The sequence below is a fragment of the Crinia signifera genome, chromosome 4 (genome assembly GCF_055691185.1).
Source record: "Crinia signifera chromosome 4, ASM5569118v1, whole genome shotgun sequence".
Taxonomy (NCBI): Eukaryota; Metazoa; Chordata; class Amphibia; order Anura; family Myobatrachidae; genus Crinia; species Crinia signifera.
The window spans coordinates 19,739,430-19,765,191 of NC_139220.1; the positions used below are offsets into that span (position 1 = coordinate 19,739,430).

General features: G+C 46.9%; 1 protein-coding gene across 2 annotated transcripts in view; it reads left to right on the plus strand.

The window, feature by feature from the left end:
- AMN1 (antagonist of mitotic exit network 1 homolog) overlaps positions 1 to 25,762 on the plus strand; it is a 60,868-nt gene that overhangs the window by 6,760 nt on the left and 28,346 nt on the right. For both annotated transcript variants that reach the window (XM_083181334.1, XM_083181335.1), the window contains exons 3-6: positions 4,867 to 5,014; positions 6,254 to 6,471; positions 16,379 to 16,435; positions 17,586 to 17,697. In XM_083181334.1, coding sequence (XP_083037460.1) covers positions 4,867 to 5,014; positions 6,254 to 6,471; positions 16,379 to 16,435; positions 17,586 to 17,697 — 535 coding nt within the window. The remainder of the gene's footprint in view (positions 1 to 4,866; positions 5,015 to 6,253; positions 6,472 to 16,378; positions 16,436 to 17,585; positions 17,698 to 25,762) is intronic.

Consider the following 25,762-nt stretch of genomic DNA (forward strand, 5'->3'; position numbering starts at 1 on the left):
GCTCTTCTCTTGCAATTGTGGCCGATTAATTGCAGGAAAGAGCCCAAGTTGCAGATGAATCCGGTGCAATGCACGGTCCCATTCGCATCGTACCGGTCCCTCCGAGTCGCCTTGGGTGGAGAAGCAATCTGCAGGTTGGCTTCCAGCTCCGGGCAGGTCTAGGGGAGAAGTCGCCGCAGTGTATAGGAGGCCTTTACTGTAAATTTTCAAACCCAGCCTGCAACTTCACAGTTGGGAGCTGAATGGCTTGTGCATTATCACCAGCAACTTTATCACTTCTGATGGAGATTATCTTAGTAAAGATTATATTAGTTATATAATAAGAATACTCCTGCCATTACAAGGTATCACAAGAACTATAGGTTACAAGGCATTAAACAATATATTGGTCCCATCTTCCAAGACCTGAAACCGTTAACCAGAACCGATGTATATTCTAAGTTTCAGATTTTGCTAGAAATTAACATAAATAAAAACCAGATGTTGAGAGGCCCTAATCACGAGAAAACTGCTGAAGGACATTCCATGGCAATGTATACATTTGAAAGCAGAATATACATTTCCATATAAGGGAATAGATTTTAATGGAAGCCATATGTTATTGGAGTTACTGAAGAGAATATAACATAATTTTGATTCCTGGAAGAATTACTCCCATTCTTAGAAGTTCACTCCTATTCTGACGCACGAGCACGCTGGACCAATATTTAGGTTTTAAACCCTCCTAAAGGGTGTATTATATTTAAATATGTATGTTTTTTTCTACTATCCCCTCCTCTGAAAGGGAGGGGATGCCTGTATCTTATGGTATAAATATGAGAAATGCCAATAAAAGTTAGAACACTTCCAATGTTCTCCTGACATGTCAGCAATTTGGTCCTGTGGTGTCTGAATACGGTTGAAGGTCGTTGTCACTTTTTCACTTCACCAGTCCTAATAAATCTGCCGCTGAGAGGCATTTAAATTCCTAGGCTTCCTGAGCAATAAAGGGTGGCAGCTGATCCAAGGGACGGAACATACATCCACTAAACCTCTGTATTAATGCAAACTAATGGTGAAATGTAATAGGATGAGGACCTCACAAAGTGAGAGAGTTGCTAGGAAATCTCCAGATTTTTTAAAGCGGCAATCATTTACACGGCAGAACCGGTTTGATTTTTTTGCAGTGTAAATGATTGCCGCTTTAAAAAACACTGGAGATTTCTTACCAAATCTCCCACTTTCTGAATATCTCATCCTATTACATTTCAACCTATTGTAAAGTGAAATGTCAAAGCCTAGCACTGGGCATTAGTATCTGCATATAGAGCAATGTAAAATATATAACCACTGTTCTTTGCATGAAAAACGTGTGCGACTTTTACATTACACAGTGGCGTTTGTTAGACTTCTAGGGCCAAATGCAATAGGGTGTGAGAATCAGAAAGGGGGAGATTTTGGGAAAATAAAAGTGGCAATCCTTTACATGGCAAAATCAACCTGTCCCCCCTCCCCCCCCCCCCAGTATAAATGATTGCCGCTTTAAAAAAATAAATACACTTTTTTATAGTGCCTTTTAGCTAGAGTTAAACAGAGGCGTAAACATCTTAAATGGACAGATTATGTAGCAGAAGTCACATTATTGTCATTAATAGTGGTACAACAGAGGTCTGGTTATCAAGCAAACTATACCTAGGTGAATCTAGGCCTACTAAATGGGTGTGGCTATAAAATGAAAGGGGCGTTGCCAAATGTCATAGAAGTTTGAATGTGGGACAATCTATGGTACTTGTGTATTATCACAGCGCCCACTAAGCTATTTGCTTAGTGGGCTATTCTGCGTAGGAAAATCGCATTGCATCGCATGGGCCATTTAAAGGGCTGTGCAATGCGTTGCGATCCGATTTTCTGATGTAATTTATTCAGTGCTCTCTTATATATTTTATAGGATGTACGATGCCATTAGGTATACAATAGTGACATACAATGAGGTTTTAGGCACCCCCCACTATCCACGCCACCCCGAAGCGTGGCGAGCGGCGGCGGAAGGCGTCCTCTGACCTTTTCATACCCCCTACTATCCACGTCGGCGTGGAGTTGATTTTATATAGTGTGGCGAGCGCCGCAAGTCACCGAGCCCGAAGCGTGGCGAGCGGATGCGGAATACATGTAAAGTAATACGCGTCCCCTCGCCATGCTTCGGGCTCGGTAGCTCACTGCGCTCGCCACACTATATAGAATCAATTCCACGCCGACGTGGATAGTAGGGGTAGGAAAAGGTCAGAGGATGCGTTACACCGCCCCGCACGGGGCTCTCTGTGCTTACCACGCTTCGGGCTGGCGTGGATAGTGGGGGGTGGGGGGGGGTACCTAAAACCTCATTGTATGTCATTCAATTATTTAATTGTATAGGCAATGTAATGGCATCATACACCCTATATATATGCGGGAGGTGCGATGCGATCCCCCGGGGCTAAGTGAATAAATTACATTGGGAAATCGTATCGCACGGCCCTTAAAATGGCCCATGCGATGCGATTTTTCCCACTGTGCCGTACGTAAGAAACTTGGGCGCCGTGATAATACACAAGTACCCAATCTATATACATATACTCTGGGGTGAGATCTAAAGGTATATGGTCATTAGGTGGACACTATTAAAGTTGACATACATTGGGTCGATCACTTAAGGCCGACACATGAAAAGTTGACATTACTAAGGTCGACAGTTTCAAAAGGTTGACACAAACATTGGGACGTTTGTCAGTCAAAAGGTCGACATGGATTTTTCAGGGTTTTTTTTTGAGCCGACATGTGCCGACAGGCGGTATTTCATGCCCTACCATCCACTAGGGCGTGGTGGGAGAATAAAATAATGTGCCGAGCGTAGCGAGGCACCAAGCCCGAAGTATGGCGAGTGCAGCGGTACACGTAGATGTGTCCATGTCGACTGTGTTGACAATCTTGACAGAAAAAACGTGAAAACCGTCGACCTTCACAATGTGGACCTAATGCTTGTGTCGACCTTTTTGACCTTGTTGACCCAATGTATGTTAATCTTAATTTGGTCGACGCAGTGACCCATGCTCGTTCTAGTAATAGAGAACGACGGGGGACGGGTGCTGGACTATACATTTTACAGGATGAGTTTTACACAAGTGAGTTATGAGCTCTCCGGACGGGCACCAAACTTCTAGTTGTTATTTGCCGAATGCATTGTCCGATGCAGAAGAGGGCAGGAAATATAAGAATCCTTGAGACTTGCCGGAGGTCTCCAAATGGACATGACCGTCCTTGAACTACTAGTGAGGAAGGCATTTAAGACAGAGCTGCTCTTCTCTTTCAGGCTGTTCCAAGACACTCAGCGTAACCGTACAAATATGCTGCCCCCGGCACAGCACAACACATGCCTACTTGTCTCTGCTGTAGACCCCCCCCCCCCCACTGTTCTCTCCATTTCCTGTCGTGTTATACATTTCTAACCGATTGTAAAAAATATTCATAATGTCTCTGATAACGTTATTGGTCTCTAACAGCCTCTAATACCCCTTTCACACCAGAAAATGCCGGGGCTTACCCAGGAAAATGGTCCCTGGATCAAGCAGGGACATTCCCGGGTTGGCCCCTTTCACACCACCCTAGTCCCTGCATTTTCTGGTGTAAGGGCAGCTGCGTCCAGGCAGCGGGTGGCGCGCGGTGGGGTCCAGACTGCGGGCATCTGGGCAGCAGCAGCTGGACGCTTGTAGCGCTATTTACTGGGCAGCACGGCGGGAAGCGCTGGATTTGAAAACCTATTGAAAAGATTGGCCGCTCTCAGCCAGTCAGCATCCGGCCAGTCTTTTTAAAACGTTTTCAAATTCAGCGGCGCTTCCCGCCCCGCTGCCCGGCAAATAGTGCTACAAGCGCCCAGCCACCGCTGCCCGGATCTCCACAGTCTGGACCCCGCCACCTGTTGCCCGGACCCCACTGCCCACCGCCCGGACCCTGGTACCTTTTATGCCAGCCAGTAACCCGGGCTGGTCGCGGGAGCAACCCTGCTAGCTAGCAGGGTTGAAATCCCGGCAAATTTCCCAGGAATTTTGCCCGGGAACCTTGCACACCAGCGCTAGTCGCTGGGAATTCAGACTGGATTGCAGGGCACACATTGTTATAAAATGTACAAAACCACACAGCACTGCAGGTGGGGCAGATGTAACAGGTGCAGAGAGAGTTAGATTTGGGCAAGTTATTATGTTTTTGTGCAGAGTATGTACTGGCTCCTTCATTCTTAAGGGGCATACATGGGGCAACGTTAACCCCTATTCTAAGCAATCTGACTAGATCCCTTAGAAATGGAGCACTGACCGATCCGTGTGTACAGCCCCATGCGACAGCGATGTGCGGTCCCACATGTCCTCATCGCCCACAAGGAAAGACGGTGGTAGATCACAGGGCTTTGAACAACAGACAGGTGTACCGCGATGTGTTCTGAACAATCGTGCTTAAGCCCGACGCTCAACACGGAAGCCAGAGTCGCCCCGCGTGTACGAGATTTACACTGCAATGTATGATTCAGTGTGAACACACCTCATCCAAATACTCTCTCTGCACCTATCACATCTGCCCCAACTGCAGTGCAGCATACTTTTGTCCAGTTGCTAACAAAATGTGTCCTGCAATCAGGTCTGAACTCCCTAAGTCCCAGATGGTGCATTTAATGCAGATTTCTACTTGACGCTCCTGAGGCTGTGAGCAGAAATCTGCATGAATTTACCCTCTGGGACTGAACGCACAGGGGTAGAGAAGCAATTTGGATAAGTGCGCAGCCAATTGAATCAGCCCCTATAAGTGTCTCGTTTTGAATTTTTCTACCGATTCCATTTTGCTGACAATGTTTTGTCGTCTCAGGTGCTGCACCCGTCTGTAAAGAAACTGGACCTCCGTGACTGCAATGTGTCTGACAGTGCCCTGAGGTTAATATCTCAATGCCGACTGCTCAACAAAATCAATTTAAACTCTAGCAAAGGAGAGGAACGGACATCGATCACTTCAGAAGGTAAGTGCTCTCCCCAGATTTCTACTAGTTGTGTCTAGAAATGAATGAAGCCTGTGCTACTTTAGCTTGTTCTACATTGTGCTTTGTACACTACACAAGTGCACAAAAACTAACACGAAAAACAAAACTTTTCTCTTTACATTAATTTGCATATCTTTGGTCTCAAGTAATATGGTGCGAGTCCGGAGTCAGTGCGGGATGTCAGACAAACTCATTCTTTAAAGGGGCAGTCATTTACAAGGCATGATTTTGCTTTGGAAATTATTGTGCCTTTAAAAAAACCTCTGAGTTTGGCTGGCATCCCGCACAGCCGCCGGACTTCCACCGCATTACATCCGGCCCATTGTTTGTGACAACTGTATTCCAAGGTGACTACAGATTCTCTGGTAGCCAAAAAGACTGTTCTCAGACACCGTGATCTGTGAACTCAGAATAACATTTCAGATAGAAATGACTTTCAATAAAATTAAATTGTACCATTGCTAAATACATTTTAGCCCTCAGACTACATTTCCTGGGAAAATGTAGCTAACCACCAACATATCACATGTATCTGTTTGAAGCCATACAGCCGTTATTCATTGAAAGCAAATGAAAAGGTTCCTAAAGTTCAACTTATTGTAAAATATATATATATATATATATATATATATCTCTATATATCGATTTAACTCTTAAGGCTTTACTAAATAATAATCATCAATATAATAATCATACCAATGTTTTCTTAATCTTAATTATGATATTTATCCAGCCATGACATGCTTCCTTTAAACTGTATTTAACTGTATTTTGTAAATGGAAATTAATGCAGGAGTTTGCCTGTATGCAGAGTTGGGGGGAGGCAGAGGGAGGGAGGCAGTGCAGGGGTGGGGCACCAACTTCCTACCTTACATGATCAGGAAGTGGGTCCCTCTTCCCCAGCCAGCGCCATCTTTCCGGTGATTTTTGGGAAGATGAGACTGGAGACTAGACAGCAAAGACTGGCACAGTGCCAGAGTTTCTTCTTACATTGTGCAGCGCCATCTTCCCAAAGACCTCACCAGGAAGACGGCTCTAGGGAAGGAGCAGACCCAGGCCTAGGCAACTAGTACCCGTCCCCTCTGTGCCACTGTAAGCAACTATGAAATCAAAAATAATGTAGTTTTCTTATCTCTAGCTTTCAAATTAGAAATTATTAATTACTGTAATTGTATGGGTGGTGTCACTTCATGACGTCTTTCTCTTCCATGACTCCAGGCATCACCGTGGTCGCCCAGTCGTGTCCCTACCTCCTTGAAGTCACCCTGAAGAAATGCTGCAATCTTACAGATGTTGGCATCATGGCTCTGTCCCGGAACTGCCCGCTATTACAAATCGTCAACTTGAGCGGATGCTCCCGGATCACGGATGATTCCCTGCAGGCCCTGGGGCAGAACTGCCCTTTTCTACATAGTGTGGACTTCTCCGCTACCATGGTAACTTCTTTACATTAGATCAGGTGTGGCCTTGATGTCCTTGACATCTACCAACAGTTCACGTTTCCCAGACCACCTAGCTGGTGCAAAGGTGTAGTCATCACTCTCATATTTCCCAGACCACCTAGCTGGTGCACAGGTGCAGTCATTACTAACTCACATTTCCCAGACCACCGAGCTGATGCACAGGTGTAGTCATTACTAACTGTCATTTCCCAGACCACCTAGCTGGTGCACAGGTGTAGTCATTACTAACTGTCATTTCTCTTTCAATGGTCCTGGTGACACAGCTCAACACTGGGATGTAGGAGGGTCCGAAGGAGCCAGGCACCTATCCTAAAGTTTTAGAGGGTAGGCTCCTCCCCTACTGCATCCCTGGACTCTTCAGTTCGTGTTAGGTGCCCACTGGAGTGGGTGCTATTCTAAAGGGCTGCAGGAGCAGCCGAAGAATTAGAGTAGTTAGGGGATTTTTATTGTTTTATTAACTTTTACCCTAGCTAGGTAGGCACAGTGTGAGGATTCTCATAGTGAATCCTCACACTGCTAGCGCAGCAGGAGCTGACAGAAGCGCGTCCTGTCAGCTCACTGTGCACAGGAGAGACACTGTCTGGTCTCCCTGTGCAGCGCTTATAGCCTTTTCTAAAAGGCTGCCTGGGCTCCGGAGTACCCTGAAACCGGCTCCACATTTAGGTGGGGATCATGGGGGACAGGCGCTCCGTGATGGCGGCGGCCATTTTATGCGGAGCTTACACACTGAGCTCCTAGATGAGAGGACAGCAGCGTTGTGACAGGCATGTTCCAAGTGATCCCCAGTTGAGGGGGAGACACTGGAACTAGGAAATCCTACCTGAGGAGCGGCTGGCTGGGGGTGGTTGGCGCCAAAAGGTCACGGACCCCGCAGCAGCAGGGACCTGTGGTCTCTTCCTTCACTCTGACTTTGGCGCCTTTCAGAACGCTTGCAGCGGAGCTGAGCTGGCTTACTGATCCTGGCAGAGTGACTTGGATTTCCTGGGCATCGCTTCCCCGCAGTTGAAACCAACAGACAGGTAAGTGATTGGGTGCATTGCCTCTGTATAAACGCTTGTACATTGTTTGCACTGTGTATACTGATAGATATACATTTATCACTTGCATCATGTCTGAGCATCAGGCTGTGGTTTTGGGGGAGGGAGCCCTTAGTGCACTGAGCGCGTGCAATGTTTGCACACAAAAGTTTGTCCCTGAGCAGATGGCCAAGGGGGGCTTATGTATTACTTGCGCTGATGTGAGACCCATGGGCAGTGAACCCCATAGGGCAGAGCAGATGGAACCTGCGTGGGCCAGGGCCCTAGGCAGGTCAGTTAACGCTTTGGTGCAGCTTTTGGACAGGCAGAGTGATGGGCTGGTAGAATCACAGAGACCTATGCCATCATCTCAGCAGTCGTCTGGCTCCTTGCCTCTTACCCAGGCAGATCCTGCGCTGATTCAGGTGATGCAGGATACTGCTAAAGGGATCAACAGGTTCAGTGAAATGCTGGACAAAATGGATGATGTGGCAGGGACCCCTAGAAGGTCTTATGCTTTGACTACTGTGGTAGATGAGGAGGAAGGAGAGTATACTGACATCCCCTGGGATCAGGGTGATGATGTGGAAGAGAACTCTGCTGCTGGTATAGAGGATCTCATTGTAGCTGTGAAGCAGGCTTTAAAGCTGTCTGTGGAGGATAAGACTCCTGTTAAAGGTGTTTTTAAGCGACAGCGGAAGGAGGCTGTTACTTTTCCTTCAGATGAGGGGTTACAGGAATTGTTAGAAGGGGCTTGGAAAACTCCTGATAAGAGGCTACAGATGCCTAAGCGATTCCTTAGTCTGTACCCCATGCCAGAGTCTCATGCGGAGCTCTGGGAAAAGGTCCCAGTTGTGGACGCTTCAGTGGCACGTTTGTCCAAGGCTACTGTATTACCAGTACAGGGCGGTGCAGCTTTCAAAGATTCTGTGGATAAAAAGCTGGAGGGTAACCTCAAGGCTATCTTTGAAGGGGTGGGGTTTACCTTACGGCCCCTTATTGCTTCAGCCTGGGTCTCTAAGGCCATGATAGAGTGGGCTGGTGAATTATGCACCATGCTGCAGGCTGACCCTGGTGCGTTACTGCTTGCAGAAAAGATTAAGGCAGCTGCAGAATATGCAGTGGAAGCAGAGGAGGAAGCTATTAAAATGGCAACCAGAGTGTCCACAGTCTCCATTAATGCCAGGAGAGTGCTTTGGCTTAAAGCCTGGGAAGCAGACAATGAGTCCAAGAAGGCTCTGGAAACATTAGCCTTCAAAGGAAAGGTACTTTTTGGTACCGAATTAGAGGAGATTATAAAGCAGGCCACGGGCGGCAAAAGTACATTCCTGCCGGCCTCCTCAGCAAAGCAGACGTCCAGATTTTCTGCTTTTAAGCCGTCCTTTCGGCCCTCCCCTAGAGGTGGTGCGTCCTTTCGAGGACAGTCTTTCAGGGGAAGGTTTCAGTCCTCTAGAGGCAAGACACAAAAGTCAAAATTTGGCTCTTTTCACAAGAAGCCTGCCACAAAAGGAGAGGATAAACCCTCTGCATGACTGTCAGGGGCTTCGCCCGACAGTGACAAAAGTGGGGGGGCGTCTCACACTCTTCAGGGACGCTTGGGCTTCTCTAGGCCAGGATGCCTGGGTGTTAGATATTATAACACAGGGTTACAAAATCCCTTGCAGAGGGCCGCCTCCGAAGAGGTTCATCCCCACATCCTTACCAAAGGAGGCACGGCTTCGTACAGCTCTTGTGAGAGCAGCTCACTCCCTTTTGGAAAAAGGGGTGGTTACACCAGTCCCCAGGGCAGAGTGGAAGAAAGGCTTTTACTCCACGCTGTTCCTGGTGCCCAAACCAGACGGGTCTTTCAGACCAATACTAAATTTGAAGTCCCTAAATGTTCATTTATGGGTAGACCATTTCAAAATGGAGTCCCTACGGTCAGTACTCCTGAGTCTGGACCAGGGAGAATTTTTGGCGTCCATGGATGTCCAGGACGCATATTTGCACGTCCCTATACACCCGGAGCATCAGACCTTTGTTGAGGTTTGCCATAGGAGACCTGCATTTACAATTCCGGGCGTTACCCTTTGGGCTAGCAACCGCGCCAAGGGTATTCACAAAGATAATGTCAGTGATGGCGGCGGTGCTGAGGCTCAGGGGAATCACAGTAATACCCTATTTGGACAATCTCCTGTTCAAAGCAGAGTCAGCAGCCATGCTGCAGAGTCACTTGGCAGAGGCCATCAGTTTTTTGCAGGCTCACGGCTGGATTTTAAATTTGCAAAAATCTCAGTTGGTACCGTCACAAAGGCTCCAATTCTTGGGAGTCATACTGGACACCCATCTTCATCGGGTATTCCTCCCGGAGGTAAAGGCCAGGGATCTGGTCACCCTAGTCCAGGAGATTCTCAGGGCTCAGAGCATTTCAGTATGGAGGTGCCTCAAGCTCCTGGGGAAGATGGTGGCGTCATTCGAGACGCTTCAATTTGCCAGGTTCCACTCTCGGAGGTTCCAATGGAACATTTTGTCAGCCTGGTCAGGAAACACTTTGACCATGAAATCCGAGATGATAGTGCTGTCTTCGGACACCCGAGAATCCTTGAAATGGTGGACAGTAGATTCCCTTCAGTGGGGTCGGTCATTACAGACCTGGGACTGGTTGATAGTAACTACCGACGCCAGTCTCAGGGGCTGGGGGGCAATAGTCCTGGATCTCAGGCTTCAGGGCCTGTGGACGGCAGAGGAATCAGCGTTACCAATCAACATCTTGGAGCTGAGAGCTGTCTGGAAAGTGATTTCCTTGGCGGGAGACAGGTTACAGAACCTCCCTTTGAGGATTCAGACCGACAATGCCACAGCTGTGGCGTATCTGAATCACCAGGGAGGTACACGCAGCAGATTGGCCATGTGGGAGGTGTCCAGAATCTTCCTATGGGCGGAACAGAAGGTTCCAGCTGTATCGGCTATATTCATTCCAGGAATAGAGAATATAGAAGCCGACTTCCTGAGCAGGGAGGAGCTCAAGGAAGGGGAATGGAGCTTACACCCTCAGGTGTTTCACCAAATCACTTCGATGTGGGGAACTCCGGATGTGGACCTGATGGCATCCAGGGTCAACCGTCAAGTGCCCAGGTTCTATGCCAGAACAAGGGATCCGCTAGCGGAGGCAGTGGATGCCATGACTATTCACTGGCAGGGAGATCTCCTTTATGCATTCCCACCAGTACCAATGTTACCGAGACTTCTGAAGAAAATACAGGGGCAGAAGGTTCCAGTGATCTTAGTGGCCCCAGATTGGCCAAGGAGGTCCTGGTACTCGAGGCTTCAGAGGTTGTCTGTGGACTCATGGCGTCTACCTCTGAGACCAGACCTTCTAAGACAAGGCCCATTCAATCACCTGGATTCAGATCGATTGATTTTGACGGCCTGGCTATTGAAACCACCATTTTGAAAAGAAAAGGGTTTTCTGAGGCAGTAGTACAGACGATGATAAAAGCCAGAAAAGCTGTATCTTCGGCATATTATTATAGAGTCTGGAAGACTTACATTCGATGGTGTGAGAGAAGAAAGGCTCATACATCACATTTTAAGCTATCAAGAATGATGGAATTCTTACAAGATGGTTTTTCATCGGGTCTAAGCCTTCAGTCACTGAAGGTACAGATTTCGGCCTTGTCCATCTATTTCCAGAAAAAGATAGCCATTTTGCCGGAAATTCAAACCTTTTTACAAGGAGTATCCAGGTTGAAACCTCCATACAAGCAACCAGTAGCACCTTGGGATCTATCACTGGTTTTGGAATGCCTTCAAAAGGCACCTTTTGAACCTTTAAGGTCGGCTGACTTTAAGTTTCTCACGTGGAAGCTAGTGTTTTTGTTAGCAGTAGCATCTGCTAAAAGAGTTTCAGAATTGGGAGCTTTGTCATGTAAATCTCCCTTCTTAATTTTTCATGATGACAGGGCTGTTTTAAGAACAGTGCCTCAGTTTTTACCGAAGGTGGTATCTACCTTCCATTTAAATCAGGAGATAGTTCTACCTGTGTTTCAACCCCCAGAGGGTTCTAAGAAAAGGGACAAGTTGAGAACTTTGGATGTTGTGCGTGCCTTACGCATATATGTGGACAGAGTGAAGAGTGTCAGGAAGACTGACACATTGTTGGTACTGTATGACGTACACAAAATTGGTTGGCCTGCATCTAAGCAGACTTTTGCTAGGTGGTTGCGGTCTGTGATAGCCTTTGCATACACCAAAGTGGGTAGACCAGTACCGGCCAAAATAAATGCGCATACCACCAGGTCAGTTGCCACCTCTTGGGCGGTTCGACATGGGGCCACAGCTGAGCAGGTTTGCAGAGCTGCCACTTGGTCATCTGTTCACACATTTGCCAAATTCTATAGATTCCATGAGTTCGCGTCGGAGGACGCATCATTCGGGCGAGCAGTGATGAGAGCTGCAGACCTGAGCGTACCCTCCCAAAGGACCGGCTCTGGAACGTCCCAGTGTTGAGCTGTGTCACCAGGACCATTGAAAGAGAAAAAGGGATTTTTGTAAGAACTTACCGTTCGAATCCCTTTCTCTGATATGGTCCTGGTGACACAGCGATCCCTCCCTTACGCTCAGTAAGTATGCCAGAAGTTTCATGATGTTCATGTTAAAATGGTTAAAAGTTAACAGTTTTCTGTTATAAAATGTGCATATAATATGTGCAGGCGTTTGTACTGAGTTAATGTATTCCAGTGGCTTTGAAAGATTGAACTGAAGAGTCCAGGGATGCAGTAGGGGAGGAGCCTACCCTCTAAAACTTTAGGATAGGTGCCTGGCTCCTTCGGACCCTCCTACATCCCAGTGTTGAGCTGTGTCACCAGGACCATATCAGAGAAAGGGATTCGAACGGTAAGTTCTTACAAAAATCCCTTTTTCCCAGACCACCTAGCTGTGCACTGGTGCAGCCATTACTAACTGTCATTTCCCAGACCACCTAGCTGGTGCACAGGTGCAGCCATTACTAACTGTCATTTCCCAGACCACCTAGCTGGTGCACAGGTGTAGTCATTACTAACTGTCATTTCCCAGACCACCTAGCTGTGCACTGGTGCAGCCATTACTAACTGTCATTTCCCAGACCACCTAGCTGGTGCACAGGTGCAGCCATTACTAACTGTCATTTCCCAGACCACCTAGCTGGTGCACAGGTGCAGTCATTACTAATTGTCACATTTCCCAGACCACCTAGCTGGTGCAAAGGTGTAGTCATCACTCTCATATTTCCCAGACCACCTAGCTGGTGCACAGGTGCAGTCATTACTAACTCACATTTCCCAGACCACCGAGCTGATGCACAGGTGTAGTCATTACTAACTGTCATTTCCCAGACCACCTAGCTGGTGCACAGGTGCAGTCATTACTAAGTGTCACATTTCCCAGACCACCTAGCTGGTGCACAGGTGTAGTCATTACTAACTGTCATTTCCCAGACCACCTAGCTGTGCACTGGTGCAGCCATTACTAACTGTCATTTCCCAGACCACCTAGCTGGTGCACAGGTGCAGTCATTACTAATTGTCACATTTCCCAGACCACCTAGCTGGTGCACAGGTGCAGTCATTATTAACTGTCACATTTCCCAGACCTCCTAGCTGGTGCACAGGTGCAGCCATTACTAACTGTCATTTACCAGACCACCTAGCTGGTGCACAGGTGCAGTCATTACTAATTGTCACATTTCCCAGACCACCTAGTTGGTGCACAGGTGCAGTCATTATTAACTGTCACATTTCCCAGACCACCTAGCTGGTGCACAGGTGCAGTCATTACTGTCACATTTCCCAGACCACCTAGCTGGTGCACAGGTGCAGCCATTACTAACTGTCATTTCCCAGACCACCTAGCTGGTGCACAGGTGCAGTCATTACTAATTGTCACATTTCCCAGACCACCTAGCTGGTGCACAGGTGCAGCCATTATTAACTGTCACATTTCCCAGACCACCTAGCTGGTGCACAGGTGCAGCCATTATTAACTGTCACATTTCCCAGACCACCTAGCTTGTTCACTGGTGCAGCCATTACTAACTGTCATTTCCCAGACCACCTAGCTGGTGCACAGGTGCAGCCATTATTAACTGTCACATTTCCCAGACCACCTAGCTTGTTCACTGGTGCAGCCATTACTAACTGTCATTTCCCAGACCACCTAGCTGGTGCACAGGTGCAGCCATTATTAACTGTCACATTTCCCAGACCACCTAGCTTGTTCACTGGTGCAGCCATTACTAACTGTCATTTCCCAGACCACCTAGCTGGTGCACAGGTGCAGTCATTACTTACTCTCATTTTAAAACGTGCTACATACTGTACATTCTGAACCGTCACATTCTACAGATCCACAGGTGCCATGGAAAACATGGATTGTTAGTAGATCTCCAGGACCGATTTGGCCACCGCTGCATTAGATTGTATGTGTTTGACACTATTATTAGGTATTCCAAGACTATGGGGATTTCAGTTATCTGCGTTAAATTACAGCGGATTCATTAAATGACGTATCGTCGCCGTTAACACCGGTGGCTATTCAAAGTGTAGAAGTGCGGTTAGAACTGGACAGCACATTTTATAAAGGAACGTGTATAAGTGGCTATCAGATCCACTAACCGGATGTGTTGCCTGTTTTTTGGCAGTCCCTTTTTGGCATCATGAAAAACATCTGTTTTAGCGCTCTGAAAAACAAGTATTTATAGTAATAGAGAGAGTTGGGAAAAACATGTTTCCTAAAAAGTAAGCTGCTATTGTATTGCCAAAAATATGATATTTGGGGGGGGAAGGGTGAGCTTGAGTCGTGTCTATAAACACAATGCTGTAACTTGCATTCTAATCTGTGCAGCGAAACGCTCGTATTGTTGCAACGTGCCCGCAAAATGTCATAGCAAGCAATTTAGGATGATTCGATTTCTCAGCCCGATCTGCCGGAATCAGGTGAAATCGGGCCTTATTCCCGTTGTGTATGAGGTCCTTAAGGTACAGAGGTTTAAATCTGCTTGAGAGACCATTCCAACTGGGCTTTATATAGTCTTCATTGAGAGAAGCGATGATAGCACTAGGCAAGGTGTCTATAACTAATGGAGCGAAGAGAACTTTTCTCTTGGACACTCTTGATAAAAGTTTTATTTAAAAAAAAAACACATTTAAATAAACAGGCGCAGAAGAATACCCATAGTGGTATGTACACACACAAGATATACTAAGATGAAATACTGGAAAGAGAATTATTTCTAGAGTAACTTCATATATCAGTACAATGGTCATTGTACGATATGGTACACAGTACTCACTAGACTGACCGGTGTGTACTGATCGCAACTTATATTAAATAGGACACCTAATTATGTAATCAGAATGTGATCATTCAAGGCATAATCAATGCATTAGCTATCAATCCCATAGTCCCTGTAGAATGAGTTTACAACTCTGTTTGGGCACAATTCAAAGCGAAAATCTCTCTCCCTCTCACATCACAGACATTTGCAAAGGCTCCAGTGGTTCCTACAATAGCTCACACCCCCCGGCCTATCGCTTGGGTAGTTAATCCACCAACGAGAGCAAGGTGACTCTGCACTGGAAATCCTTATATCAGGAAATCCCAGGTGCTGCTGATTAGACACCAGGGATTCTGCTACTGGTCTAAATCTGGATCTGGATGCTCCACATTACTTTCATGTGGGGAGATGCTGACTCTTCGGGCTTGTCTCAAGCGGTTAAAAGATACAACTCATGCTGCTGAATTAATAAATATATTGCAACGTTTCGGGCAGTACAATACAAACATAAATGCTAAAACACTACCCTTATATCCCCGTACAGATTAATTCACAGGCCACCGCCACGCCATGTACATCCTGCTTCCAGGACTGGAAGTTCTGGTCAATCACACAGCATGCAGAGTAGTCTCCATGGTTACCCGGCGTCTGTAAATAGAAGCCTAATACATTAACACAACAAGCTCCACCTTGTGCATATTATACAGAATAAACATGATGATACAAAAATTATTATATCATTTTAAACATGCAGACTTTCCATAAATCACCAGATAATATATATGTTATTACAGAAATATACTGATTGTCGAGACCCTTAGGCTTGACTGTATCCATTTGGATTCTAATTTGAGAAGCACCTTGTGTCTGTCTCCCAAATGGTTATCGTCAGGGACTTGGTCAATGACCATATGCCGGAAACTCGATATTGAATGCCGCATTTCAGCATAATGCCTCACCACAGGCTGGTCTGAGTTCTTCCCTCCCAAGGCAGCTTGTATTGCTGATCTGTGCAGGGCTATTGGTCTTGCCCACGTAACACAGACCGCAAGGGCATGTAATAAGATACACAACAACCGTGCTGTTGCGTGACAAAGGATGTCCGATCTCATACTTGCGGCCAGTGTATGGGTGTGTGAGAAATTTTCCTAACATCATGTGGTTCCAGGTTGTACAACTCAGACATGTAGAACAACCGCTTTTCTTGGCCATCACACCCTTAGCGCATTTCATATGCTGGGTGACGTCTGATTTAACGTTCCTGCGCACAAGGCTGCGTCGTGTGCCGTTTACCTATTAGCTATGCAATAAGTATAGGCAGCCTATTGAACAGGGCTGAATCAGGCCCTTTGTGCGTACTCCTGCCTTCACTGACTGTCCCCAATGCTGGAGCAGTTGAGAAATCGCTGAGGCCTTGTTATTCGCCATCTTTTGTTATAGCACTTTCCCTGAGCCCTGAGTCTTATGGGACGGCACAATGTTTTGTAGATATCTGTGATACTGCTCTTATCTTCCTCTCCCAGACCGCTGTTACTCTGTATGACTACAATGTGCCTCGTCTTATCTGCAGGTCACGGATGATGGCGTTATCGCACTAGCAGCTGGCAGATGCTCCAAGAACCTGAAGGTATGTGCACAGTAAGCTCTGTCTGTCATGCAGCACGATTCAGTGCGTCCGTGCCTCGCGCTGCTGGCGAGCTCCCGCTGTTAGAGCTTCCTGCTCATTATCGCTTAAAGAGCTTGTATGATCAATTACTTGTTTATGGTCCTGCTAAGCGGACCTCGGCGACGCGAGTACGTTAACACGTAGACAAGGCTTTCTTCTTTACTGTTGGGTCACCCTGTTACCGTGCAAGGCCAGCCTGGAAGCCACAAACTGTGGGACAGGTCTGAATAGCCCATTTTGGGCCTGATTCTGGTTGACTCAGTCAGCATCACTGATCGCAACTTACCGAGCGCCAGAGAGCCCGTCCCGACAAATATTCACCCCCCCCCCCTTGCTGCCGTTTTCCATCGCAACCATGCAAGGGGATGTGTTATGAAAACACATCGCCCTCGCATGCCGCCATCGTTGGTTCACCCGACTTCACGAACAAAAGTCAGTGGAAACTGACACTTATTTACGAGCGCCGGGATGGCCATAAAACGCTGGCCGTTCCCATGGGCGACCACCGCCCTCCCCGATCCCTGCGAATTACTATGCAAGTCGCCAAAGCCATTCACAAAGATGACCTGCACATGCGCATAAAAGACCATGCACCATGCGCTGTCCTACAACCATCGGGACGGGGCCAACTCGCTGTTTAGCGAGTAGATTTGAAACCCCCCCCCTTTGTGCTGCGCCGCAGACCCCTTGTGGCACCGTCTAAATAAAGGAGGTTAATAATAATAATCCCTCTGTGCACAAGACGGGAAAGTCGTTTTTTTTTTTCACATTATTGTCGCTTCTTCATTTTAATTTCCTGTTTCCTCGAAGGTCGTTTGCGGACAGCTCCATTACATTTGTTGCAGTTTATAAATGAGCGCTAGGGGCTAATTCCAAATTGGGTGCAAGCAGCAAAAACAAAAACTGGAAGGAAACAGACAAGGGGCCAAAATATAATTAATCTATGTCTTCTGCATGCAGGTTAAATACTGTCTGGTTTTGTATGTAGCCCATAAGTGTTAATTTAAGTTTGGACTCGCCCCTCCCACATCTACATCTCTCTGCGTATATGTTCTGTCTCCCCCACCTGCAGCGCAGCCTGGACTTACCAGACTTGTGTTGTTTCCTGCAGGAAGTCCACATGGATCGCTGCGTTCACCTGAAGGATGAGGCTGTGGAGGCCATTCTCACCTGCTGCCCTAACATCTACATTCTGCTCTTTCACGGCTGCCCGCAGATCACAGGTTGGTGTCTCTTACAAATTCTCTGCGCTTATGTCTCCCATGTGATGAACTTTATATGGGGTTAATAAAGGCACGGACGGTGTAATGGTCGGCATTACGGCCTCACAGCACTGAGGTCACCGTGCACAAAGCATGGCGAGCTCAACGGTACACCTAGGTGTCCATGTGGACGGTGTCGACATTCAGAACATGTGGTAAGGGGATATAGATTGTAAGCTCCACTGGCGCAGGGACTGATGACAATGAATGGTGAACTATTTTCTGTAAAGATCGCTGTGGAATATGTGTGTTCTATATAAATAAATAGTAATAAATAAAAGGCGTGGCTCCGGGGTTAAGAATGTTGCCCAATACTCAAACATACTGAAGACCCTGGTTTTGAATCCTAGTGTCAACTCCTAATGACCTTGTACTGGTTTAATTGCCTAGATTGGCTGAGCAGGGAATCTCGCTGTGTGGTTGGCACCCCCTGGTGGCAGAGGGGCAGCAGCCATGCACAGATGAGGGCAGCGGCATTTACTGCATGCAGGTCCGACCTCCGATGTGCAACGGACCCGATGGGATGTCAAACACATTCGATTTGGGCCGATTTCTCTGCCCGATCCGTCGGAGGTAAAATCGTCCCAAGTCGGACTAGTGTATGGGGCCTTAACATTGCTGGCTAACTTTTTTCATAGGAAAATTGCAATGCTAATTTAAATGTTATTATAACCGATTTATAACAAATTATCTGTGATTTTTAATAAATGTGCCCCTAAATCGTATCCTGTGAAGATGGTAATGGATACAGGAGAAGCTTGGAAGGTATATGGTGCACTACCACCGGAGAGCACGGGTGGAGTGGATCAAGAGTGATGAAGAAAAGTTGTTTCACTGTTTTCAATCTTACTTTACTCTGCTCTCAGGCAGTTCAGCACCAAATACTAGTTACAAAGGGGGTTATTTTGGTTCACTCTTTCTAACAAATTCCTTCTTAGATGGACAAAACCATGTGCACTGCAGGTGGGGCAGATGTTACTTGTGCAGAGAGAATTAGATTTGGGTGGGGTTTTACTTCAAAGTGAGATCTATATTGCAGTGTAAAAATAAAGCAGCCAGTATTTTCCCTGCACAGAAACAAAATAATTCACCCAAATCTAATTCTCTCTACACATTTTACATCTGCCCCCCTGCAGTGCACATGGTTGTGTCCATCTAAGAAGGATTTTGTCAGAAAGAGTGAACTAGAATAAGGCCCAAAGGCCCTTATTCTGGTCCACATACATCACTGTGAATTTTGCATCGTTGCATGTGGATTAAACGCCGCCTGCCACTCGTACAGCCGCACGCACCCCCGTCCCCCTCGCTCGCCAAGTTCCCCACACGGCTGTGAATGGATGTTTTGAATAACCATCCATTTGCAGCCTATGGTGTGGGGGCCAATTCATTCTATGGTCGCCAACCATCAAATGATTTGGAAGGGGCTCGCAAAACTAAGACCCTGTCTTTGCATTTACCTTGTACGGGAAGAGGGTGGGCAGCTGACATCCGTTGATGTCAGCTGCCCGCCCCCGTGACCCGCATCACAACGCCATTTGCATGGGAACGCACAGTATTTTCATGGGAACACCCGTGAAATGCTAGCCTTTCTCATGGGCGCAGCCCGTCGCCGCTGCCCCACGCCCCCGCCCACACTGCTTGGTGCGAACGGTATGGTGAGCAAGAAGTTTGCCGTGCCCACTCGCACCCAGCGTCTGCACATTCACATTAATGCTCCCCTGTGCGAACGCGTGGGGGAGCGTAGCAACCTGAATAACCTCCCAAGTACAGCTTCCATACATCATGTGTTAGAGGTGTTCCCCCATCCTGAACCTTCTGTGAGGGGGTTCTAACAACTACCTGTCCTTAGTCTCCAGGATTTGATCAATAACCTGTGATGCTTTGCTGCTAGCAGGAGAAAATCAGATTGACACACGCACGCTGGAGTATCAATGAGGTTTCTGAAGTTTATTAGTTGTGTATTCAGTTCTTATCTCTATACAGAATGGGTTTTGCACATATAATTGTATTCAATTCCTATACATAATGCCAGCGGCGTAACTATAGCACCGCAGCCCCCGCCACCGCGGGGGGGGGGGGGGGGGGGGCGCTGTGCATGTGGGGGCTGCGGTGCCATAGTTACACCGCCCCCCAATCCCCCGCAGACTTACCTATCTCGCTGGTCCCGGCGGCTCCGTTCTTCTGCTGAGGACCACTACAAAATGGCCGCCCCCATATAGTTCTCTGAAACTGTCTGCTGTATGGGGGCGGCCATTTTGTGGTGGTCCTCAGCAGCAGAAGAAGAACGGAGCTGCCGGGACCAGCGCGATAGGTAAGGCTGCAGGGGATTGGGGGGGGGGGGGGGGGGGGGTTGCATGGGCGGCGGGGGATTGGGGGTGCGGGGGGGGGGCGCCCCCCTTAACGGCGGGGGGCGCCCAAAACTTAGTTACGCCACTGCATAATGCACTAACTAATTGACACACCAGCTTGCTCACAGCACTACAGAGATTTGCGTCCCCCACATCTCCTGGGCGTACAGCCAGAAATACCGATAACCTTTGTACCCTTTCTCAAAGATTTACGAGTGTCTTATAGGAAACAAAACTTAAGCTACTAATTACACAATTATAATGAAAACATCTTACATTACATATATGATGCATACAAAATGGCGTATATGGAGCTACATAGAATAAGCTCTGTCAATCTGCCTCTCTCACATGTTATATGCTGACTATATACAATTCAGTATCATTTCATGTTTTTAACTTCATTTGGCAATTATATCAGTGCTTTTATTTTGTATAAAATGTAATCTATAGAAGGGGGGTTGGTGTTTGTCATATGAATATAATATGGCGTTTTATTAGAACAAGAAGGGGGAAATCTACATTTATTCTCAGCTGTAAAGTGTTTCTGATGCTGCTTTCCCACTGCCTACACGGGTAAAGACCCGTTTTTCTTTTAAATGGGTCTTTAAACGGGTAAGAGCCATAAAGACCCTTTCCCACTGCAGCTTTTAAACGGTAAATTACCGTTTAAAAGCCGTTTTTGGCACATTCACACTTACCCGTTTAAAAACCTGTTTAAACTATAGTAAAAATGAGGGGGTGTGTGTGGAATTAAAAAGAAAACGGCCTGGGGTCCCCCCCACTGCCGTAACCAGCACCAGGCTGAAAGAGCTGGGCTGGTATTAAAAATTCAGGAAACCCGACAAATAGGGTTTCGCTGATTTTTTAAAACCAGCCCCAGGCTCCAGGTCCGGGGCTGGTTCTTAAAATACGGGGGACAAAATGACTAGGGGTCCCCCTGTATTTTAAGAACCAGTCCCAGGCCAAACCAGCCAGCAGGGTAATGCCACAGCCGGGGGGGAGACTTTTTATGCAAGTCCCCCGGCCAAAGCATTCATCCCTACCGACCAGTCAGCCTGGCCAGGGGCCCTGGGGGAGTGGGGACCCCCCCCCCCAATTAAGGGGTCCCCCCCCCTCCAGGACTTACCTGACCAGGCTGAAGCCTGGTGCTGTCCCCGGTGACCCTGTGCGGTGGTCACCGGGCTGATTGAAGTGTAAAAAAATAGAATAAAAACTATTGTCTTTTACTGTGGAACTATGAGACCCAGCAAGCCTCCCCCGCGTGCTGGGACTTGGAGAACCACAAGTCCCAGCATGCGGGGCATTAAAGGGCCCGCTGGCACTTGTAGTTCCACAGAAAAAAAATAGTCAAACACACTGACACACAAAAATAAAACTTTAACACATCCAAAGCCCAAACATACTGATACTTGCCTATCTTGAGCCCGTCGGTAGGTCCCTGGGTCCGGTGCGGTGCCTTGGTTCCGGGGCTCCAGGGCTGAAGAGTCCGGGGTACTGGAAGAAATCCATGGGTCCTCTGGCGAAGATCCCGACATCTTCTCCATCTCCGCCGCAGTCCCCCGCATCAGCCACCGGTACCCGATTGAAATGAGAGGCGCAGAGATGTTTCATCTTCCGTTCCTCTCATGCAAATGATTCTATTGGCCGCCTAGCGGCCAATCAGGAGCCGAGAAAGTCGGCTCTTGATTGGCCACTAGGCGGCCAATGAATCATTCGGATGAGAGGCGCGGAAGATGAAACATCTCTGCGCCTCTCATTCCAATCGGGTACCGGCGGCTGATGCGGGGGATTGCGGCGGAGACGGAGAAGATGACGGGATCTTCGCCAGAGGACCTGGTGAGTAGGATTTCCTTCCACAGGTCCCCCATGGATTTCTTCGGATCCAGGACCCCGGACTCTTCAGCCCTGGAGCCCCGGAACCAAGGCACCGGAACCAAGGGACCGGACCCAGGGAACTACCGACGGGCTCAAGATAGGTAAGTATCAGTATGTATGGGCTTTGGATGTATTAAAGTTTTATTTTTATTGTGTGTCAGTGTGTTTATTTGACAATTTTTTTTCTTCTGTGGAGCTACAAGTGCCAGCGGGCCCTTTAATGCCCCGCATGTTGGGACTTGTGGTTCTCCAAGTCCTCGCATGCGGGGAGGCTTGCTGGGACTCATAGTTCCACAGTAAAAGACAATAGTTTTTATTCTATTTTTTACACTTCAATCAGCCCGGTGACCACTGCACAGGGTCACCGGGGACAGCACCAGGCTTCAGCCTGGTCAGGTAAGTCCTGGAGGGGTGGGACCCCTTAATTGGGGGGGTATCCACTCCCCCAGGGCCCCTGGCCAGGCTGACCAGTCAGAGGGCTGAATGCTTTGGCCGGGGGGACTTGTATAAAAAGTCTCCCCCCGGCTGTGGCATTACCCTGCTGGCTGGTTTGGCCTGGGGCTGGTTCTTAAAATATGGGGGACCCCTAGTCATTTTGTCCCCCGTATTTTGGGAACCAGCCCTGGGGCCTGGGGCTGGTTTTAAAAAATCAGCGAAGCCCTATTTGTTGGGTTTCCTGATTTTTGAATGCCAGCCCCGGCTTTCAGCCTGGTGCTGGTTACGGCAGTGGGGGGGGGAGGCCGTTTTTTTTTAATGGGTAAAAGGGGTACCCCTTTCCCACTGCCGAAAAAACGGCTTTTAAACGGGTAAAACTCTGCTTTTTACCCGTTTTAAAAAAAACTGTATTTTTAACCGGGTAAAGCAACCTGGAGCTTTCCCACTGCAGCTCTACCCGTTTAAAAAGCCTAAAAAAACGGCAAATTACCGTTTAAGAGCTGCAGTGGGAAAGGGGTATGAGAGAGATGAAAGGACAAAGGCCATTGTCTGGTTATATGAGACCAAACAAGATAAGTGTTTGAGTTAGGCATATGTCAACATTCAAATCCTTGCTTCTTAATCCTGGGACAATATTGCTTACCTTGTGTCTTAAATCTATATAATCCATGTTATATATTGTATTTAGATGTTATTTCTGACACCCAAAATTGAGGCAACATTGCCACCTACTGGAAAAAAATGATTTCCTATTTATCACTTTTTGGGAAAATTTTGCCCTGGCTGGATTTAAGTCTATTCTGGCACGCAGTCTATCCACAAAATTGGATTCATTCCTTAAACGTTATGTTTTAAAGAATTTGAAACTATCCCCTGATGAAGTCATATAAGAGGAAACGCGTCGGGTATCTGTTGTTTGAAGACCTGCAAATCAAAACCTGTGTCTGATAAATAAACTAATTTCTTTCAAACTTTATTTGTTGTTGTCTACTGGATAATTATAATCCCAAGGTGGTGGACACCATTGAGCGCACTCTATATCTTTCTTTCTCATTAATTATTTATATATATATATATATATATATATATATATATATATATATATATATATATATATATATATATATATATATATATATATATATATATATATATATATATATATATATATTTCTTGGATAAAGGAAACGTCACTCCAGGCACTTTGATGATGTAAAAGACTTTATGCGTCTGTGTTTGCCAACGGCGTTTCGAGCCTGTGGCTCGTCTTCAGGACAATAACCAGTTTATTGTCCTGAAGACGAGCCACAGGCTCGAAACGCCGTTGGCAAACACAGACGCATAAAGTCTTTTACATCATCAAAGTGCCTGGAGTGACGTTTCCTTTATCCAAGAAATGTATGTACCAGAGCTCCACTCTGGATAAACGAGCACCCAGGCCAGGTTTACTCAGTACGCCAAGAGGTGGCTCACAGTGCCGGACCCCTGCACAGTATATATATATATATATATATATATATATATATATTCAATACATCACTGTCTCAACAGCGAACACCAGCACCAGTCCATGTAAGAATTTCAAAGCATGTTTATTAGTCCTAGCCAGGACATCTCAATGCTCAAGTGTAAAATATAGTGACATGACACCCAAACAGGCGAATACTCATCATATCAAGCAGACATCATAACGATCCTCGACGGCCGTTTCGGTGCCCAAAGCACCTTTTTCAAGAGGGGTCATCAACCAAATGGCAGCTAAGAGATGCCTTACATAGGGTCCCACCACGCCAACTCACCTGTTGCGTTCATCGCTGATTGCAGCAACCGCGCTGTACACTCAGGACGCCCATCTCCATTCACTCCTCGCCTGGTGACGTCATCCCGGAAGTTACTTCCGGCAGACGGAACCAAAAGCTGCAGAGCTAAAGGAAGGGGACAGCCGAGTGGTTCCCAAGCGCCGGAAGCTGTCATCACAACAGCGTTCCCGTTGCTATGGTTGCCCGTTTGCAAGTGCACTCACAGTGCAAATAGATTGCATACCACGTCCATAAACACATTGTTCCAGTGCCAGTTGTATATATTATCGGGCAATAACAATAATCCAAACAGTGCAATCTTCTGCTGAAGAACGCAGTGAAAACAAAGAAAAAACATATATATAAGAAATAAAACAGTGTTGCCAAAAAGACGCTAATTTGTGCAGCAGCCGCTGCAAACAAATATGAATGATCCAATAATAGTGTTCTAATAATAGTGGAGCTAAATCAGCAGGCTCCATACCAGGAATTTACGGGTTGCCCACTAATCATTGGATCATTGCATCCATAAGCTCAAGTAGTAATAACAAAATAACAAACAGACAGACAAACATCGATGCAGTGCACATCATTATAGTAAATGAACCACAGCGCAATAATACTAAATGAAGGGTATCATGGTAAATTCTTCATTAAGCCCATTGGGCTGCAGGGCATTAAGCTCATAGATCCAGAAATTTTCTTTCCTCAATAACCTCTTGTGCCTATCCCCACCACGTCTCAGGGGGGGTACATGATCTATAGGCATAAACAAAAAGTCTTTGATGGAATGTCCTGCTTCAACAAAATGCCTTGCTACTGGCGGAGTAGTCGGCTCAATTTTGCTGTATGCTTTGTTGATGGACGACCGGTGCATCCCGATCCGCTCCTTGAGCATACGGATGGTTTTACCAATGTAGATTCTACTGCAGGGACACTTGATTAAATAAACCACGAATTTTGTTTCGCAGTTCATGCAGTGCTTAATAGAGTATTCCTTGCCTGTGTTTGGGTGTGTGAACTTGTCGGTCTGAAGGATGTGTCGGCAATTGACACAACCTGAACATTTGTATGAACCAGGTTGCTTGACCAGCCAGTGTGCTGGTTGATTCACTTTAGGGCTTACATCCGAGAAAGTCAACATCTGCTTGAGATTTTGGCTCCGTCTGTAGCAAAAGAGCGGCGGTGTCTGACATAATGTTCCCAATATGGGATCAGACCTTAGTATATGCCAGTGTCTCATTATTGACGCTTTGATCGATTTAGACGCCACTGAGTATGTGCTGGCAAAATGTAGCCTCTCACCACCCTCTTCTTTCTGCTTGGGGGTCAACAACTGATCTCTCTTTAATTGTAAGCACCTGTTTTTGGCTTCAAGCACCTCCTGTGGATCATATAACCGGTCAATAAACCCTTGGCACATGTCGTCAAGAACCTGCTGAAGGTCACCAGCACATGAGGTAATACGCACTGCGCGTAATAGCTGCGAATAGGGCAACCCTCTTTTGAGGGGCTGTGGGTGGAAACTAGTCGCCAATAGCAAGGTATTCTTATCAGTTGCTTTCT